The sequence below is a fragment of the Mobula birostris genome, chromosome 5, assembly GCF_030028105.1.
Source record: "Mobula birostris isolate sMobBir1 chromosome 5, sMobBir1.hap1, whole genome shotgun sequence".
In the NCBI taxonomy this organism is placed as follows: Eukaryota; Metazoa; Chordata; class Chondrichthyes; order Myliobatiformes; family Myliobatidae; genus Mobula; species Mobula birostris.
Window position 1 is genome coordinate 61,325,395 of NC_092374.1, and position 18,176 is coordinate 61,343,570.

General features: G+C 43.5%; 1 protein-coding gene across 2 annotated transcripts in view; it reads right to left on the reverse strand.

Annotated features, from left to right (window-relative positions):
• Positions 1 to 202: 202 nt before the first annotated feature.
• tbc1d2 (TBC1 domain family, member 2) overlaps positions 203 to 18,176 on the reverse strand; it is a 93,660-nt gene continuing 75,686 nt past the window's right edge. Inside the window, exons 11-14 of one of the 2 annotated variants that reach the window (XM_072258120.1) lie at positions 13,931 to 14,051; positions 12,771 to 12,956; positions 6,055 to 6,176; positions 203 to 4,103 (exon numbers count right to left, since the gene is read on the reverse strand). In XM_072258120.1, the coding sequence (XP_072114221.1) occupies positions 3,911 to 4,103; positions 6,055 to 6,176; positions 12,771 to 12,956; positions 13,931 to 14,051 (622 nt within the window). In that variant the 3' untranslated portion in view covers positions 203 to 3,910. Of the gene's footprint in view, positions 4,104 to 6,054; positions 6,177 to 12,770; positions 12,957 to 13,930; positions 14,052 to 18,176 lie in introns of those variants that run through there. The other variant, XR_011886008.1, reaches the window with a different exon arrangement.

The window sequence follows — 18,176 nt, forward strand, 5'->3', positions numbered from 1 at the left end:
ATTATAATTTGCTGAATTTTCATTCTATTAATAAAGAATCAGCAAATTATAATGATTAAATTGATTGTATGTCATTATAATTTACTCACATTTCAAGCAAGCTAATTATTGACATCCCTAAAGTGTTGTATTCAGGGTAATGAGTGCATCTACCAACTCCACTGATTTTACAGTGCAGAAAAAGCAGACCAGAGCAAAATGCTTGAAGCATCTACACAGTTTGTTTTATTTATAATTGTAATCAATACAAAACATATAATAAAACCAGGTTTAAAAACATACTATACCTTTTGCAAATTCCCACAAAGCCTTTAGTCATACACCAAGTCAGGAAATGAAACACCAGAAACTGCAGTAGGAAGTAAAAATACTTTAATTGCATACAATAATTGTTTTTTAAAATCACAATCTTGAGTTTTTTTGGGTAAATATTAAATTTCTCATTAATTTGGTATAGAAAGTGGATTTCTCTTCTGTAAACAGCAAATCAACACCAGGTTAATTGTCAATACTAAATATGAAAATGATTGCTGGATCTTCTATTAGGGAATCAGAGAGGGCAGGTGACATCAGCGTCTAGTGGGGAACACTTTGGATTGAGTGAATATAATTCCATTAGTTTCAAGATAATTCTGGAGAAGGATAGTACTGGCTTTTGTGTTGAGATTCTAAATTGGAGAAAGTCCAATTTTGAAGGCATCAGAAAGGATCTGGCAGGTGTAGATCGGGATAGATTATTTTCTGTCAAAGGAATGCTTGCTAAGTAGGAGGCCTTCGAAAGTGAAATATTGAGAGTATAGAGTTTGTATGTTCCTGCTAGAATAAAAGGCAAAGCTAACAAGGGAACCTTGGTGTTTGAGGGACATTGAGTCCCCAGTTAAGGAGGTGGGGGATAGCAGGTATAAGCAGGAAGGAAAAAATGAGTGATGGAAGAGTATAAGATATATAAGAAAACACTCAAGAAGGAAATCAGGATGGTTAAAAGATGGCACGAGGTTAGTCTGACAGACAAGGTGAAAGAGAATCCTAAGGGCTTCTGCAGATATAAAGTATTAAGAGCAAGAGGTTAGGAAGGGCCAAAATTGGTCCACTTGAAGATCAGCGTTGTCATCTATGCATGGAGTCAAAAGTAACAGGGGAAATCTTAAAAAGGATATTTTGCATCTGTATTTTCTTGGGACATGGACACAGAGTTGATGGAACTGAGGTAAAATAATAGCAAGGTCGTGGATTGTATTGGGATTAAAGAAGAGGAGATGCTTGCCATCTTGAGGAAAATTAGGATGGTTAAGTTCCCAGGACCTGACAAGGTGTCTCCTCAGGCCTTGTAGGAAGCTAGTACAGAAATTACAGGGGTTCTAGCAGAACTATTTAAAATGTCCTTAACTACAGGTGAAGTGCCTGTCACTTGGCTTTCAGGATGAAATAGTAAATTGGATTCAACATTGGCTTAGCAGAAGAAGCCAGAGAGTGGTAGTAGACGGTTGCCTCTCCGACTGCTGGCCTATGACTAGTGGAGTGCGGCAGGGATCGGTACTGTGTCCGTTTTTGTTTGTCATCTATAGTAACAATCTGGATGATACAGTGGTAAACTGGATCTACAAATTTGAAAATGACACTGAGATTAGGGTCCTAGTGGTCAGCAAGTAAGGCCATCAAAGCTCGCAACAGGATCTGGACCAGATTGAGAAATAGGCTGAAAATGACAGATGAATTTTAATACAGACAAGTGTGAGGTGTGGCACTTTGGGAGGACAAACAAGGGTGGGAGTTACACAGTGAGTCGTGGGACACTGAGGAGTGCGATAGAACTGAGGGATCTAGGAATATAGATCCATAGTTCCTTGAAAGTGTCGTCACAGGTAGACATGATGATAGAGAGAGCTTTTGGCTCAGTGACCTCCGTAAACCAAAGCACTGAGTACAGCCGTTGGGATGTTTATGTTAAAGTTGTTCAAGATGTTGGTGAGTCCAAATCTGGAGTATTGTGTACAGTTCTGGTCACTTTCCTACAGGAAAGACATCTATAAGATAGAAAGAGTACAGAGAACATATTATATTCCTGGGGCTTGAGGACTTGAGTTATAGGGAAAGGTTGGGACTTTATTCCCTGGAGTGTAGGAGAATGAGGGGAGATTTGACATACAAAATTAAGAAGGTTATAGATAGGGTAAATGCAAGCAGTCTTTATTCCACTGAGGTTGGGTGAGTCAAGAACTAGAGGTCACAGTTTAAAGATTAAAGGTGAAATATTTAAGGGGCGCCTGAGGGGGAAAACTTATTCGTTCAGAGGGTGATGCGAGTGTGGAACAAGCTGCCAGCATAAGTGGTCCACGTGCATTAGGGTGCAACATTAAAGAGAAGTTTGGATAGGTACATGTACATGTATGGGAGGACTATGGATGGATATGTTGCAGATGGATGGGACTAAGCAAAATAACAGTTCAGCATAGACTAAGTGGGTCGTATAGCCTGTTTCTGTGCTGTAGTGATACATGACTATTACTCTATAACATGCTTTTCTTAGCTTAATGTGTATTGGGAAGGACTGGCTATATGGAATTTGGTCACAGATTAAACATGGCGTCAGTAATTGGGAAAGCAAATAAATAGAGGCTGAATGGCCTCCTCTGTTCTCCCTAGCTTATGCATTAACCCAACAATGGATTTGCTGAAGGTGATACTTTACATTGAAAATGCACCACAAAAGAGACTTTTAGGTATATTTTCAAAGTGGAAACCTTTATCTTGGCTCTCACTGCAAGGATTTCGCTGACAGTTTTAATGACACAAAATCATCTCCTGTCTCTCAATCACTGGGGAAAGCCAGCTTCCAGGAACAAACAGATTACCTTTATTTCTCAAGAAGACACAAGTTTCACATAATGATGTTCATGGGCTATGTTTAGAGTTGGGGTAAATTTGATAAATTTGCTGCATCCAAATCCTCCCAGTTTCACAGACACCGAAGGAGAAGAAAATACATAGACTTCAAGATATCTCCCCAAAGAAAACATTTGGGTAATGAATACAAGATGAACAGTTAAACATTCATGGCATATTAAAAAACTGTGCTCTCTCTTGTAGAGGCACTGCATCCTCAAACATCTTTGAGATTATATGTCTTCTCCACTAGAGAAAAAGAAAGCTGTTTACACACAAATCCTTCTACATAGCTAATGTCCAAACAATTATGCCAACCAATATCAGTGTGTGCAAATCTGCCTGCTGAGCTAAAAAATCAGCCACCAAAATATGCATGTTCCTGTGGAATCAGCCGTCCAGTGCACCGTCCTATCATTGTTAGAACCTCCCTCCATCAGAGCTCAGATGTATGATCCCAAACTAAACACAGGACAAAATTGCATGGAATACATTGGGGTAGAATCACCTATCTTATCATAGGATGTTTTGGTGTGAGAGGAGTAAAAATATCTTCAGTGTCCTGGGGACATTTGCAGCTCCACAATGCCACTTTTGTTGGGCCAACAAGTTTTACTCCAAGTTTCTGACCATGAAGTATTCTAAAGGGAGGACAAAGCAACTGTGGCTGCAAGGGAAATCAAAGTCAGCATAAAAGCAAAAGAGAAGGCAAATAATATAGCACAAGTTGAGAGGTTGAGAGGGATTATAAATCAGCCATGATGGACTGATAGAGCAGACTTGATGGGCTGAGTGGCCTAATTCTGCTCTTATATCCTATGGTCTTATGATCAGCACAAAACAGGTAAACGTTTGAAATCCAACAACTTTACTCAAGTGCATTTTCTTGTCAATTCAGGAAGTGTGTCTTGCAGCAGGCAATTTTCATCACTGGACATCCCAGGTGCAGCAATTCCTTGAAGACATTGTCCGGTTTTCCAATCTCCCTTATAGAAAGTTCAGAGACTTGGGTTGCAGAACATGCCCTTTATGTTTCCTCCTCGTCCTCACTAACAGCAACCAGGTCTTTATGTTCTTCTCTTTCTTTCACATATTCTGCCCGTATCCTCTCCAGCTCCCTGAGCTCAGCTTTGAGCTTCTCCAGATGTGCAGCCCGTCGGTTGCGAAGCAGTCTCATGGGGAATGGGTTCATTTCAACAAAAGCAATGTTCATCAGTCTCCTGTGGGATGTCCAAAAGACATTGAAGATTGGTGACAGAAGAGAGGAAACTGTTCATACAATGCCACTTATGACCTCAGGATATCCCAAAGTGCTATGCAGTCAATAAGGTCTTTTTTAAGATTATGGACAAGAAACCCAGTATTCATTTTGTGCACAGCAAGCTCCCAGGGGCAGCAGATGATGATGACTAATTGTCAGCTTTCAGAGTACTGATTGAACAATAAATATTGACCCAGGACCAGTGCAATAGAACATTAAAAATTCCTGAGAGAAGAGACAAGGACACACTGCCTCATTCATGTGACAGTGCAGCACTCAATTCAGTACTGTACCAATCTAGACTTCCGTTTACCTTGCTGAACTTGAAATTAGAGGAGGGTGCTCAGCTCTAGGAGACATTGAATCATACGTGTTGCCTTTCACTCTCGGATTAGATACAAAAGGACGAGTGGTGTAGTGCCACAAAGTTTGGAACCCGGCTCAGCACTGCAACATCAGAGCAGGTGCTTTTTTTTTGCATTAGCCACTAAACCAAGGCATGTCTTAGTTTAACATATCACCCATTAACCTGATTACTTTTTCATATCCTGCAACCAGTAGCTTCTGCCTGTTGATGAAGGTATAAAAAACATTCCACTATTTAAAGGGCAAATAGCAGCTTAAGGAATTTAAATAAACCAACATGATTCACAGGATCACTATTACTCTAAGTTTGACACCAGACTTCATAAGGAGATCTTAGGGTCACCAAGCAAATGCAAGAGTCCTTCCCTTTAAAGAGAACAATGCATTTATGGAATATCTGACAACTGTAGGACTGGTTTTGATAAATGTGCACAGTATTAGTCCATTTAATCTCACCTTTCCAGAAAAAACAATTCACTGATGTAACATTCAATATCCTCCTGAAGAGTTGTGCAATAATTCAGTATTAAATGCTCAAACACAAAATTGTTTCCCTCTAACCCAGGGTTTCCCAACCTGGGGTCCACCGACCCCTCGGTTAATGGTAAGCAGGTTCATGGCAAAAAAAAGTTAGGAACCCATACCCTATAGGATCTTTTAGCTCATTGGCAGGTCAAAATTTCTGATTAACTTCATTTGCCAAGTTTAAACAGCACAGGATTTGATCTCATCTTAAGGTTGGTCCAGAGCTTTGGGTGACTGATCAGGAACATCACTAGTAAACTAACATGCATGTGAACTCAAACAGGAGCAGAAAACAGCCATAAAGATATCAGCTCCACCATTAAGGTCATTATTATCTGGCCCTTGCCTTGTAAATCTCAATTTACCCCCATCTAACATCTACCAATTTCAGCTTTGAATATACTTGGCCTCTATAGCTACATGGAGCAGGACATTTGAAATAGCCATACATTTTTGCAAGTAGTCCTCCTCATGGGTAATCCATTATCCTGAGGGTATGCCTCCTAATTATAGATTCCCCCACCAAGGGCAATGTGCTCACGGAATTGCCTTCTCAAGCTCTCGTTTCTGCAAGATTATTTCTCATTCTCCTACAGCTCCTAAAAGCAAACTGCTGGAGGGTCAAAGGGTCAGGTAGCATCTGTAGAGGGAAATGGACAGTTGGTGTTTCGGGTCAAAATCCATATGACGTCAGTCAAAATCAGTCTCTGCACCACTTCCCAGGGAAGTCAAACCCACAAGAAAGGGAGTTGTTCTGACTGTACTGTGATAAACCCTTCCCTTTGGTTTGGTTGGTGATCATGAATGAGGCCCAAGGAAGGAAGAAAATAATTATCCTTAACCTGAAGAAGCAGGTCCTCCATGACCATATAATCTGACTGTACTTGCTAATCACATTCCCATTGACATCTCCAGGTTACAGACACTTTTTCAGGGAAATACTTGGGTCATTATCATAAGAACTTTTTAAAAAATTATTTGCAATTTCAGTTTTTATTTAGCTCAAAAGTGGTTCTTACTTTCCCTCAGAAATGCTTTTGGTCAGGCATTGCAGGTAATCATAAATTGTAAGGTTGTCATGAAGTTTGAGAATTTCTTCCTCATGGTATTTAAAAATCGCCAGCGCATACCGGAATATAACCTGAAACACAAGAGACAGCATGTATTGGTCTCAGTGAATGTGACTCTGCTACAGATCCACTGCAAGGTAGTCAGGAACATTTGTGCCATATCTTCCCATTGCCAGAACTCATTGCACCACAATAAAACAAAGGCTAAAACTTTTATTACAGAGGGAGGCTAGTGAATGTGTATATAAATAGGTAACTATTTGCAGAAGTTCTAATTTGCTAATTTAGAATATTAAGTCTGCGTTTATTCATGTTTGAGAGGTCAGCTTTGATTACTTGTACCTATCCGCCATTACAGCCTTCAGGTGAATCCACGCGAGGCCCTCTGCAGGCCGGAGTCAACCATGGGTGTTGTGTCCCATCTGTCTACATGATACGCAAGCCAGGGCAGTACGAAATGGAGAGCAAACTGTTGCCCATGTAGCAGCCTCCCCCTCTCCATGCAACTGATGAATCCAAAGGAATGGCAGAGACTGATACAGTCTGGCGCCAGCAGCTTTGCAGGAGTTGCCAGTCAGCATTGAACTCAACGTGGGACTGCCTTAGAGACTCCAGCTCCAGATCCCTCCTCAGGGTTTACTCCCAAAGCCTTCCTCGTGAGTGGTGTGACAAGAATACACATAGATTAAGATGTAGCTGTCCTGTGCTGGCACCAGTGGGATCAGCAGTTGGTCTGCCACCTGTCTTCAGGAGAGAGAGAGATAAGGAAAACAATGGAGCAGCATTTGGAGATGTTAATGAAGGGGAAGGACAGCTGTCAAGATCGGCTCCCCCTTTGAACCCTGAACTGTTTGAAGTGATGGACAGGCGATACCCCAGCAGGGGGATAAAAAGGGACAGGTTCGCTAAGGCAGCACACACATGACACCCGAGGTAACAAGACCCTGGAAGCGGTGCGTCTCTCACAAGTCGGTGGGAAGTACCGGGCCATAGGCGCACAGGGTGGAAAGGCACGATCGGCAGGAACCTGGTGTGTGTCCACCCTTGCCTGGGTGCCAGATTCACTGCAGGGAAACGATCGTATCTGGAAACGGAGGGGTCACGGTCGGTGACCTCAGATGACATCACAAAGGACTCGCCCGAAAGCTGACTGCGAAGGCCAGTGTGGAAGCCTTGAATATTCATTCATTTTTGGTCTCTCTCTCCTTCCCCCACACTGTCCATCTCCCACGGCAGCGATTACTGTGAACTGAACTGAACTAAATTGAACTGAACTTTATGTCACTTTGAAACTGGTCATTTACCCCTAGACAACGATAGAGCTTGATTAATCCTGTTATCTTAATTCTGTGTACATGTATGTTTATCATTGCTGAACTGTTGCATTCATTATCCTTTTGATTAGAGTACTGTGTTGCTTGTTTCTTTAATAAAACTTTCTTAGTTCTAGTAATCCAGACTCCAACTGAGTGATCCATTTCTGCTGGTTTGGCAACCCAGTTACAGGGTACGTAACATAAGTGGGGGCTCATCCAGGATTTTGAACGCTAAATTTGGGACGGAGTAAATTGATTGGGTCAAAATTCCCGAAAGAAAAAGACAAACAGCAGAAATGGAGGCTGAGGAAATTATAAAGGCGCCGACCTTGGAGGCATTAGAGGATGCCAGGAAATCAGAATTGGTAGCTGTGGCCAAATGGTTGAATCTTGCTAAGGGGAAGTCGACAATGAGGAGAGAGGAGGTACACAGAGCTATCGTAGAGCACTATGTATCTAAAGGTGTGTTTCCCCAAGGCGAGCTGGAGGTGGTGTCTATTGAAAAACCTGCCGGAGACGCGGTACAGGTACAGCTTGAAAAACTGAGACTCAAGCACGAGTTCCAGGTACGGCAGTTAGAACACGAAGAGAAGCAGTTAGAAAGGCGGGAGAAAGAGAGAGTTAGAAGGGCAGGAGAAAGAGAAACAGTTAGAAAGGCAGGAGAGAGAGAGAGAGAGAGAGACAGCTGGAGCGAGAGGAGAAACAGAGGGAAAGGGAATTCGAGCTGGCGAAGTTAAGGATAAGGGCAGAGCAGGGGCCCATGCCGAACCAAGGTGGAGGGTTCCGGGTGACCCAGGAGGTTAGGCTGGTTCCCCCATTTGACGATACTGACGTGGATCGGTACTTTCTCCATTTCGAAAAAGTTGCTACGAGTCAGGACTGGCCGAGGGATAAGTGGGCTGTTTTGCTTCAAAGTGTACTGAAAGGGAAAGCCCAACAAGCTTACTCAGCTTTGTCCACGGAAGATGCCCAGAGGTATGAGGTGGTGAAAGAGGCCATCCTCAGGATTTATGAGTTGGTCCCGGAGGCATACCGGCAGAGGTTCCGGAATGTGAGGAAGCAGTGGGATCGCACGTATTTAGAGTTTGCCCGTGAGATGCAGACATATTGTGAGCGTTGGTGAGCCTCGAAGGGGGTAGAGGGGGATTATGACAGACTGCTACAGCTGATCCTGATTCAGCAGTTTAAAGGTTGTGTCCCTGAGGGTATGAGACCCTACCTAGATGAGAAAGAGGCAGCCACATTAGCCGCAACTGCTAAGTTAGCGGATGAGTATGCGTTGACGCATAAAATGAAGCTTGCCCCGAGTAAAGGCTACCAGAATGGTAGTCAGGACGGCAGGGAGAGTCCGCCAGAAAAGTCAGAAAGTAAGCCGGGGACTAGTGAGAAGGATAAGGTAGACCGGGAGCAGTCTGGTAGGAAGTCTCCTGGGGTCGTCTGTTATAATTGCGGGAAAGTTGGACACTTTGCGTCCAGGTGCCTTGCCCCAAAGAAGGAGACGGGAAAAGGGAAAACGGCGATTTTAACTGGCTGTATCGAGCTGGTAAACGAACCGCTAGGGAAGGACAGGTCTGCCAAAGTTCAGGAAGGGTGCGAGAAGTTTATCTCGGCCGGATTGGTGTCAGTGAAGGAGGGGTTAAAACCAGTTCCAGTACGGATCTGGAGAGACACGGGAGCGTGTCAGTCACTGATACTGAAGAGTGTATTAGAGTTTAGCTCAGAGACCCAGACTGGGGAGGTCAAGGTCAAAGGTATTGGAGAAGGGACAGAGACAGTCCCTTTGCACCAGGTACACTTACAAAGCAACCTGGTCTCTGGACTAGTCACGATCAGGGTGAGGTCCGAATTACCGATGAAAGGCGTGGAAGTCTTGCTCGGTAATGACCTCGCCGGGGGAATCGTGTTCAAAGCAGTGAGATTGACAGGTCAGCCTGCCAGCAGTGAGGCCCCGCCCATGGACTCCCAGGTTCATCATGGGACCGCGGTAGTGAATTTAGCTGAGACGTTTCTGCCAGCCTTGTACGAGAAGGGGGTAGAAAGTGAAAAGAAGGAGTGTAGTGAGACAAGAGGTAGTGAGGGAGCTGGGACAGACTTAGCAGTAGCCAGGAAGGAATTTGTGCAGGCGCAGGAGCGGGACGAGGGGCTGATGGTTTTAGCAGAGACAGCTCTCTCTGACACAGACTTGACAAGGGAACTAGTAGGCTATTGTGTGGAGGAGGAAGGGCTAAGGAAGCAAGGGAGACCAAGTACCGTACCCGCAGATGAGGAATGGGGGGTGGTGCAAAAGAGTTATGGGGATGAGGTTTTTAACCTGGCCCCCAAGGTACCCCCCGGTGGACATTTTGCAGTGCTGGAGGAAACAGTTGGTGGAGTCATGAAAGAGGTTTACCGGCTGCCCAGGAGGAAGGATGTTATTGATTATGGCCGACGCGAACTGAGACGGTCACAGGCTTTTGATATGCTAACAAACCTAGTCGGTGTTAGCGCGGAAATCAATGAAGCTAGGGTCCCCCGATAAGAGAAAAAAACCATTTTGAAAAGATGAGTATGGTATCGACCGGATGGGAGAAGGCTATTGTTTTGGCCAGCTCTGCTGATAAGGTCTCTCCCTTAATCCCCGAACAAAGCGACTCTTTAGGAGAAGTAATTAAACGACTCGCACACGTGTGTTTGATTGTCCCGAGGCAATGCAAAGAACTGGGACGTTGGGTGGTGTCTGTTACACTAAGCCAGCCTAGCGGGCAACACTCATATAGAATGAGTAATTCGGTGACTTTTTTTGGGCTGACGAACACAGAGGTGTGTATTGGTGATGTAATACGGCTGTCTGAAGCCAGCTTGATAGCGAACCTTGGAAAAAATGAGCTCGGCCACACCAAGGTCACTTACCTGGGAATTGTGGTGACACAGGGGCAGCTGGCAGCGATGCAAGCTAAAGTGCGGGCTATCGCTGACATCCCAACCCCGACAGACAAGAGGGCCTTCAGAAGGCTCTTGGAGATGGTGGGGTACTATAGGAAGTTTTGCAATAACTCTGCGGTTACTACCCCTCCCCCTCCTACTAAGTCCTTGCGAGAGAAAACTAAGTCGGAATGGGACGACCCTTGTTATTGTGGTCCGGGACAAAACCAAATGAGAGGTTACATTGATCGCAATTCATCAGTGTTTTTGGCCACTATGAAGTTTGCTAAGTTGGAGCCTGGTCTAAGGGATTATTAATAACATATAAAAGGAACAGGAAATGTGATGGCTGACTGTCTGCCAGGTGTTGACAATTTCAAATTCGCTGTATTAGCCAAATAGCTGATAAAGATGTATATTTGTGTGTCTCAAATAATGTATTCATGTATATAATTTTTACCCCCAGGTAAAAATCCTGAAAGGGGGAAGTGTGACAAGAATACACATAGATTAAGATGTAGCTGTCCTGTGCTGGCACCAGTGGGATCAGCAGTTGGTCTGCCACCTGTCTTCAGGAGAGAGAGAGATAAGGAAAACAATGGAGCAGCATTTGGAGATGTTAATGAAGGGGAAGGAGAGCTGTCAAGATCGGCTCCCCCTTTGAACCCTGAACAGTTTGAAGTGATGGACAGGCGATACCCCAGCAGGGGGATAAAAAGGGACGGGTTCGCTAAGGCAGGACACACACACGACACCCGAGGTAACAAGACCCTGGAAGCGGTGCGTCTCTCACAAGTCGGTGGGAAGTACCGGGCCATAGGCGCACAGGGTGGAAAGGCACGATTGGCAGGAACCTGGTGTGTGTCCACCCTTGCCTGGGTGCCAGGTTCACCGCAGGGAAATGATTGTATCTGGAAACGGAGGGGTCACGGTCGGTGACCTCAGATGACATCACAAAGGACTCGCCCGAAAGCTGACTGCGAAGGTCTGTGTGGAAGCCTTGAATATTCATTCGTTTTGCTCTCTCTCTCCTTCCTCCACACTGTCCATCTCCCACGGCAGCGATTACTGCGAACTGAACTGAACTGAACTAAATTGAACTGAACTTTGCGTCACTTTGAAACTGGTCACTTACCCCTAGACAATGATAGAGCTTGATTGATCCTGTTATCTGAATTCTGTGTACATGTATGTTTATCATTGCTGAACTGTTGCATTCATTATCCTTTTGATTAGAGTACTGTGTTGTTTGTTTCTTTAATAAAACTTTCTTAGTTCTAGTAATCCAGACTCCAACTGAGTGATCCATTTCTGCTGGTTTGGCAACCCAGTTACGGGGTACGTAACAGTGGGTATAGTCGCAAGGCAGTGGAGGTTTGGGTTTAGAGTTTTCCTCCTCCTACGTGAGCTGCCAACCTGCCTTTGCCCCTTCTCCTGTCAGTAGAAACAGTTCCACTGGGCATAGGCGCTAAACCAATAGCTGGACTTGGTTGTCAGAGGCTACTTGAGATGCATGCCTTTGGGAGCATTTATCCCTACTACCAACCCTACGGAACTTTAGTTAACACGTAGTTATGGCAAAATACAGACAACACCCTCTAAATTCCTTCATACGATTAAAAATAAGTGGTGCTTTGATGTTGAATATCAGCTAAACCCAGAGCAACAGTATTACAAACATTTCCAGGAATCCTAGCACCATCAGTAATATCAACTCCACTTGTTTAGTGGAATGTCTTTTTCCAATGTAAATAGCATGCCCCCCCACAAATGGCAGCGACAATTGTAGACCAAAATTTTTTTCAATGTTATTTTCAACTTCTCTGGCTTGAAAAATGACATCTCCATTTAATTATAAAACAACTGAGTTCAGTTAGCTCCTGCAAATGTGCTGCTTTAAGGAACCACCACTCAATTTGCAATCTATGCTTCATCTGAGATCTGCGACCTCCTCCAACTTCAATCAGATCGTAGAACAGTACAGTACAGTTAGTTTAGTTGGGCATTTGATAATCCTTTCTGCTGCACAATATTCACATCCTGAACATTCATGTGCCTGTCTCAGAGTCTCTTGAATACCTCTACTGTATTTGCCTCTAGCAGCACCCAGGCAGCACATTCCAGCACCTACTACTCTGTGTGAAAAGAACTTGCCCTGCACATCTCCTTTGAACTTACCTTAAACTCATGTCCTCCGGTATTAGACATTTCAACTCTGACTATCTATTCGATACCTCTATAAACTTCATCAAATCCCCCCACCTCCCCACCCCGGCTTCTGCCACTCCAGAGAAAACAATCCAAGTTTACCTCACCTCCTTGTAGCACATGCCCTCTAATCCAGGTAGCATCCTGTATCATCAACACTTTCAATTTGGAAGATAGGCAATAAATACTGTTTGCACCAGCACTACATCTCAAAAAAGAAATCCCTGATTTTGATAGTACCTTTGTTCCCTCATAGAGGAATGCATCCCAGACCTGGAGGAGGATGTCACTCAGCAGACTGTCCACAAAGACCACGAGGAACCAGTTGAAAGTGATACATGAAAGATCCACATTGTACTGATCAAAGTGGGACACAAGCCTAGGCATCTTCTCTGACAACAGGTCCTTAAACACTCTCTGGTCAACCTGTAACAATGGGACAAACAATATTTTTTTAATACATTTACAATCTTCTACAAAATGAAGTCTAATACTAATGCTTTATTTTATTTCCATATTTATAGTATGGCCTACTCCGTCCCAAAGCTAACTAAACAATAATTGAGCCTTAACATTGTCATCTTTCCTGCCATCATGAAGAGCACTATAACTGACACAAAAGGAACTGCTAGTTGTGACTATTTTCTCCAGTGAAGGTCATCTGAAAGATGTCTTTGGAATGACAAGGGGAGTTTGATGGAACAGACGTTGAGGCATCAATTGATAAATTTGAAATTGAAGGTGGTATCCGAAAGGTGACAATGAAATAACTGGATTCTTGCAAAAAAAAATCCATCTAGTTCACCTTGTAGCACAGTAGTGTAGTGGTTTACAGTACAGATAAGCCAAATTCAATTCCACTGCTCCCTGTAACAGGTGTGTACATTCTCCCCGTGACCACATGGGTTTTCTTTTGGTGCTCCAGTTTCTTCCCACAGTCCAAAAACATACCAGTTGGTACTTGGTAGATTAATTGTTCATTGTAAATTGTCTCATGATTAGGCTAGGATTAAATCAGGGGATTGCTGGACGGTGTAGCTTGAAGAGCTGGAAAGGCCTATTCAGTGCTGTATCTCAATAGGTAATCAAGTTTATATCCTTCAAGGAAGAACATCTACCATATTCAGCCAATATGTCTTGTATGTGATTCCTAATTCAGTTATAGTTAATTTTACACTGTCCTTTGAAAAGGCTAGAAAACCAGTCAGATCAAGGGGCAAAAAACGGGATGGGCAATAAATACAATACCCACAATTGCAACCACATCTCATGGATGAACTAAGAGAAAATAACTCCAGCTCAATCCCCAAAATTGGACTTCTCAAAGCTCATTTACCATTCTCCCCAAAGAAGTTAACACTACAAGGCTTAAAATGGAGTGATGCATGACAGTTTCACACCTGGGAGGCTGTGAGAGTTTTGCTGTAGTAATCTTCTGGCATGATGCAGTCAACAATAGCCACCAGGCACCAAAAGGCATCTTCTTCCTCCTGCAGCACCAACAATGCAATTGCAGCCAGTCTGGAAAGCAATTTAATTTGATATTCAATTATTCAACCAACATTTTCCTCCCCCCCCCCCCCCCTTCTATTACTAACTGCTTCTCTGCTCCTGAGCTTCATTCAAGATTCAGGCAGAGAAGAAATTATGAAAGTGCAAAAGCTTTATTAGATTTGAAATACAGCAGCTAGTTTGTACACAGTAAGCTCCCTCAAGCAGAAAAGTGACCTTCTAATCTATTTAATCATGATTTTTGTTGAAAACTAAATATTGCCCAGAATCCCAAGTGCAACTTGGCTACGCTGTGCAAAACAGCATAATAAAATACTTTACGTTCATCTGACAGAGTAGACAAGCCCTCATTATAATATCATTACTGATACTCTTCTGTACATTGCATCTCGTCCAACCTTCCCTTAAATCCATTTCTCCCGAATGAACAGAATCAATGGGACTCCAGCTGACCACTTTCCATCTACAGCAACTTAGAGCTCAGACAAAATTCTGCTGTCCAAACTTCCACAATCCCATTCACTTATTACTCTGATCAATTGTTTTGTTAAATTTCAAACTGCCAACCTAATGTTCACATCCTTCGCTCAGCTATCTCCTCTTATATAACTGCTTTCAGAGATCTCTCTGTCCAAGTCTGGCCTGTTGTGTTTCAATTACTTCTTTACCAGGTAGCCACAATGACTAAGCTCCAGCCTCTCAAATTCCCTCCCAAAACCTCCTTTCTTCAACATACCACTTAAAATCCATACCTTTGGCCACACCAGTGAATCATCCAGACATTAGAAGTTGGTGTTGTTTTTGATCCCATCCATAAGTTTCACTTTCAAGTAAGTGGCAGATGCCAATTTACAGCTCAGGAGGAAAATACACAAGGATGGGTCAGACTGGGAACGTCTGCCCATAGATGCATTCCTTCATTGCTGCTCACCGTTGTGATTGAGAAGGGAATGAGATCATACCATTTGCTATTTGTTGGCAATGTACACATAAACTAGAGTCAGCACCGATTAACTGGCATTTTATCACCTCTGATCTGGACAGTTTGGAGTTCTAGTCCCAACCTAAAAACTTGAGTACAAATTTCTAGCCCAGCAACTCCATGTGGTACTGAGTGAGCACATTTACATAGTTGTACGAGATATTAAACCAAGACCCTATCTACTGCTACAAATGAATGCAACACATTTCAAAGAGCTTGTTGTGTGGAGACAGGATGTTGCATTTCCCAATTTGCAGTAGTGAGTAAGCATTTAATTGGAGGAGAAAACTCAAGGGCTGTGAAAGTGACCAGGAGGTTTACAAGGGTGGGGTGGTAGATTTTAGTAAAGTCTCCAACAACTCTCTACATGGTAGACTGAGTAGGAAGTAGGAGGTGATGATGACAATGAAGGGTTGATTTACCAAATTAGAGAACTGTGATCAATGCTCTGCTATAGGGGTAAGCACTAGGTCCTTTTTTTTGTCATATATTGATAAATTTGGGTGAGAATGCAAGTAGTTGAAATAATAAGTTTGAAAATAATACCAGAATTGTGAGGAAAGTTATCTAAGGTTACAATGAGATTTAGAAGAAATGGTAAATGGAATTTCCCGCAGACAAGTGCAAAGTGTTGTATTTAGGGATGTTAAACCAGACGAGGACATACACAGTGAATGGCAGGGCTCTGAAGAGTGTTTTGAATAGATTTCATGAGGCATTCAAAAATATAAGAGGCATAGATTGTACAGATAGCTGGTGTCTGCTTTCCATGGTCACCATCTGTGACTGGGCTTACATGCTATAACAGACCATAAAACAAAGTCAGGCAGCATTACTGACAACGCATTACTTCTCCACGAGCTTAATGCATTCTGTGCATATTTTGAATAGAAGAGAATGTGTATGTCATCACACACCCTGAGCACCTCCAGTGAAACTAAACCCACAATGAGCACTGCAAATGCAGGATCAGTCTTCAAGAGAATGAACCAGTGGAAGACATCTGCCTGGATGGTGTTCCTGGCTGTGTCCTTAGATCTTGTGCAGACCGACTGGTGGGGGTATTTGCTGATATTTTAAACCTCCGCTTCAATCAATGGTTCCCACCTGTTTTAAGACCACTATCATCCCGGTACCCTCAGAAAAACAAGATAACGTGCATTACCAACTACCACCCAGTGGCTCTGAGATCTATTAGCAGGAAGTGCTTTGAGAGGCTGGTCATGACATGCATTAACTCCAGCTTTCCAGATAATCTCAATCCACTACAGTTAGCCTACTGCTGGAACAGGCATATTATGGATGCCTTCTCCCTGGCCCTGCACGCACCCGTGGAGCATCTGGACAATAAAGACACCCATGTCAGACTATTGTTTACTGACCACAGCTCCATCTTCAATACTCATAATTCCAAGAAAACTCAGCATCAGACTCTGGGCCCAGGAAATCAATGCTTCCCTCTGCAATTGGATTGTTGACTTTCTGACCAACAGACTGCAATCAGCAGACGTGCAGCAACACCTCCGCCATAGTTATTCTAAAATCTGGTGCTCCACAAAGTTGAGCTCTCAACCGCCTACACTACTCACTGTACACTCATGACTGCATGGCCAGATTATGCTGTTAAGTGCATCAACAAGTTTCCAAATGATACCATCGTCATGGCCCGCATCTCAAATAGCAATGAGTCAGAGTACAGGAAGGAGATAGAGAGTGTAGTAACATGTTGTCATGACAACAACCTTTTCCCTCAATGTTAGCAAAAGAAAAGAGCTGGTCACTGAGTTTGGGGGTGGGAAGGGGCTGTGGGAGGAGGTGCACATTCTTCTGTCTACATCAGTGTTCAGGTTGAGTGTTTCAAGTCCTAGGAGTCACATCACCAAGAGCCTGTCCTGGTCCAACCATGTAAACAACGTCACAGCCAAGACAGCTTACTGCTTTTCTTCAGTCAGCTAAGGGAACTCGGCATGTCCCTATCGACCCATAGAACCATAGAAACTACAGCACAGAAACAGGCCTTTTGGCCCTTCTTGGCTGTGCCGAACCATTTTCTGTCTAGTCCCACTGACCTGCACACGGACCATATCCCTCCATACACCTCCCATCCATGTATCCATCCAATTTATTCTTAAATGTTAAAAAAGAACCCGCATTTACTGCCTCATCTGGCAGTTCATTCCATACTCCCACCACTCTCTGTGTGAAGAAGCCCCCCCTAATGTTCCCTTTAAACTTTTCCCCCCTCACTCTTAACCCATGTCCTCTGGTTTTTTTCTCCCCTTGCCTCAGTGGAAAAAGCCTGCTTGCATTCACTCTATCTATACCCATCATAATTTTATATACCTCTATCAAATCTCCCCTCATTCTTCTACGCTCCAGGGAATAAAGTCCCAACCTATTCAACCTTTCTCTGTAACTGAGTTTCTCAAGTCCCAGCAACATCCTTGTAAACCTTCTCTGCACTCTTTCAACCTTATTTATATCCTTCCTGTAATTTGGTGACCAAAACTGCACACAATACTCCAGATTCGACCTCACCAATACAACCTCATCATAACATTCCAGCTCTTATACTCAATACTTTGATTAATAAAGGCCAATGTACCAAAAGCTCTCTTTACGACCCTATCTACCTGGGACGCCACTTTTAGGGAATTTTGTATCTGTATTCCCAGATCCCTCTGTTCTACTGCACTCCTCAGTGCCTTACCATTAACCCTGTATGTTCTACCTTGGTTTGTCCTTGCAACGTGCAATACCTCACACTTGTCTGTATTAAACTCCATCTGCCATTTTTCAGCCCATTTTTCCAGCTGGTCCAAGTCCCTCTGCAGGCTCTGAAAACCTTCCTCACTGTCTACTACACCACCAATCTTTGTATCATCAGCAAATTTGCTGATCCAATTTACCACATTGTCATCCAGATCATTGATATAGATGACAAATAACAATGGACCCAGTACTGATCCCTGTGGCACACCACTAGTCACAGGCCTCCACTCAGAGAAGCAATTCTCTACCACCACTCTTTGGCTTCTTCCATTGAGCCAATGTCTAATCCAATTTACCACCTTTCCATGTATACCTAGCGACTGAATTTTCCTAACTAACCTCCTATGCGGGACCTTGTCAAAGACCCATATCAATTTTTA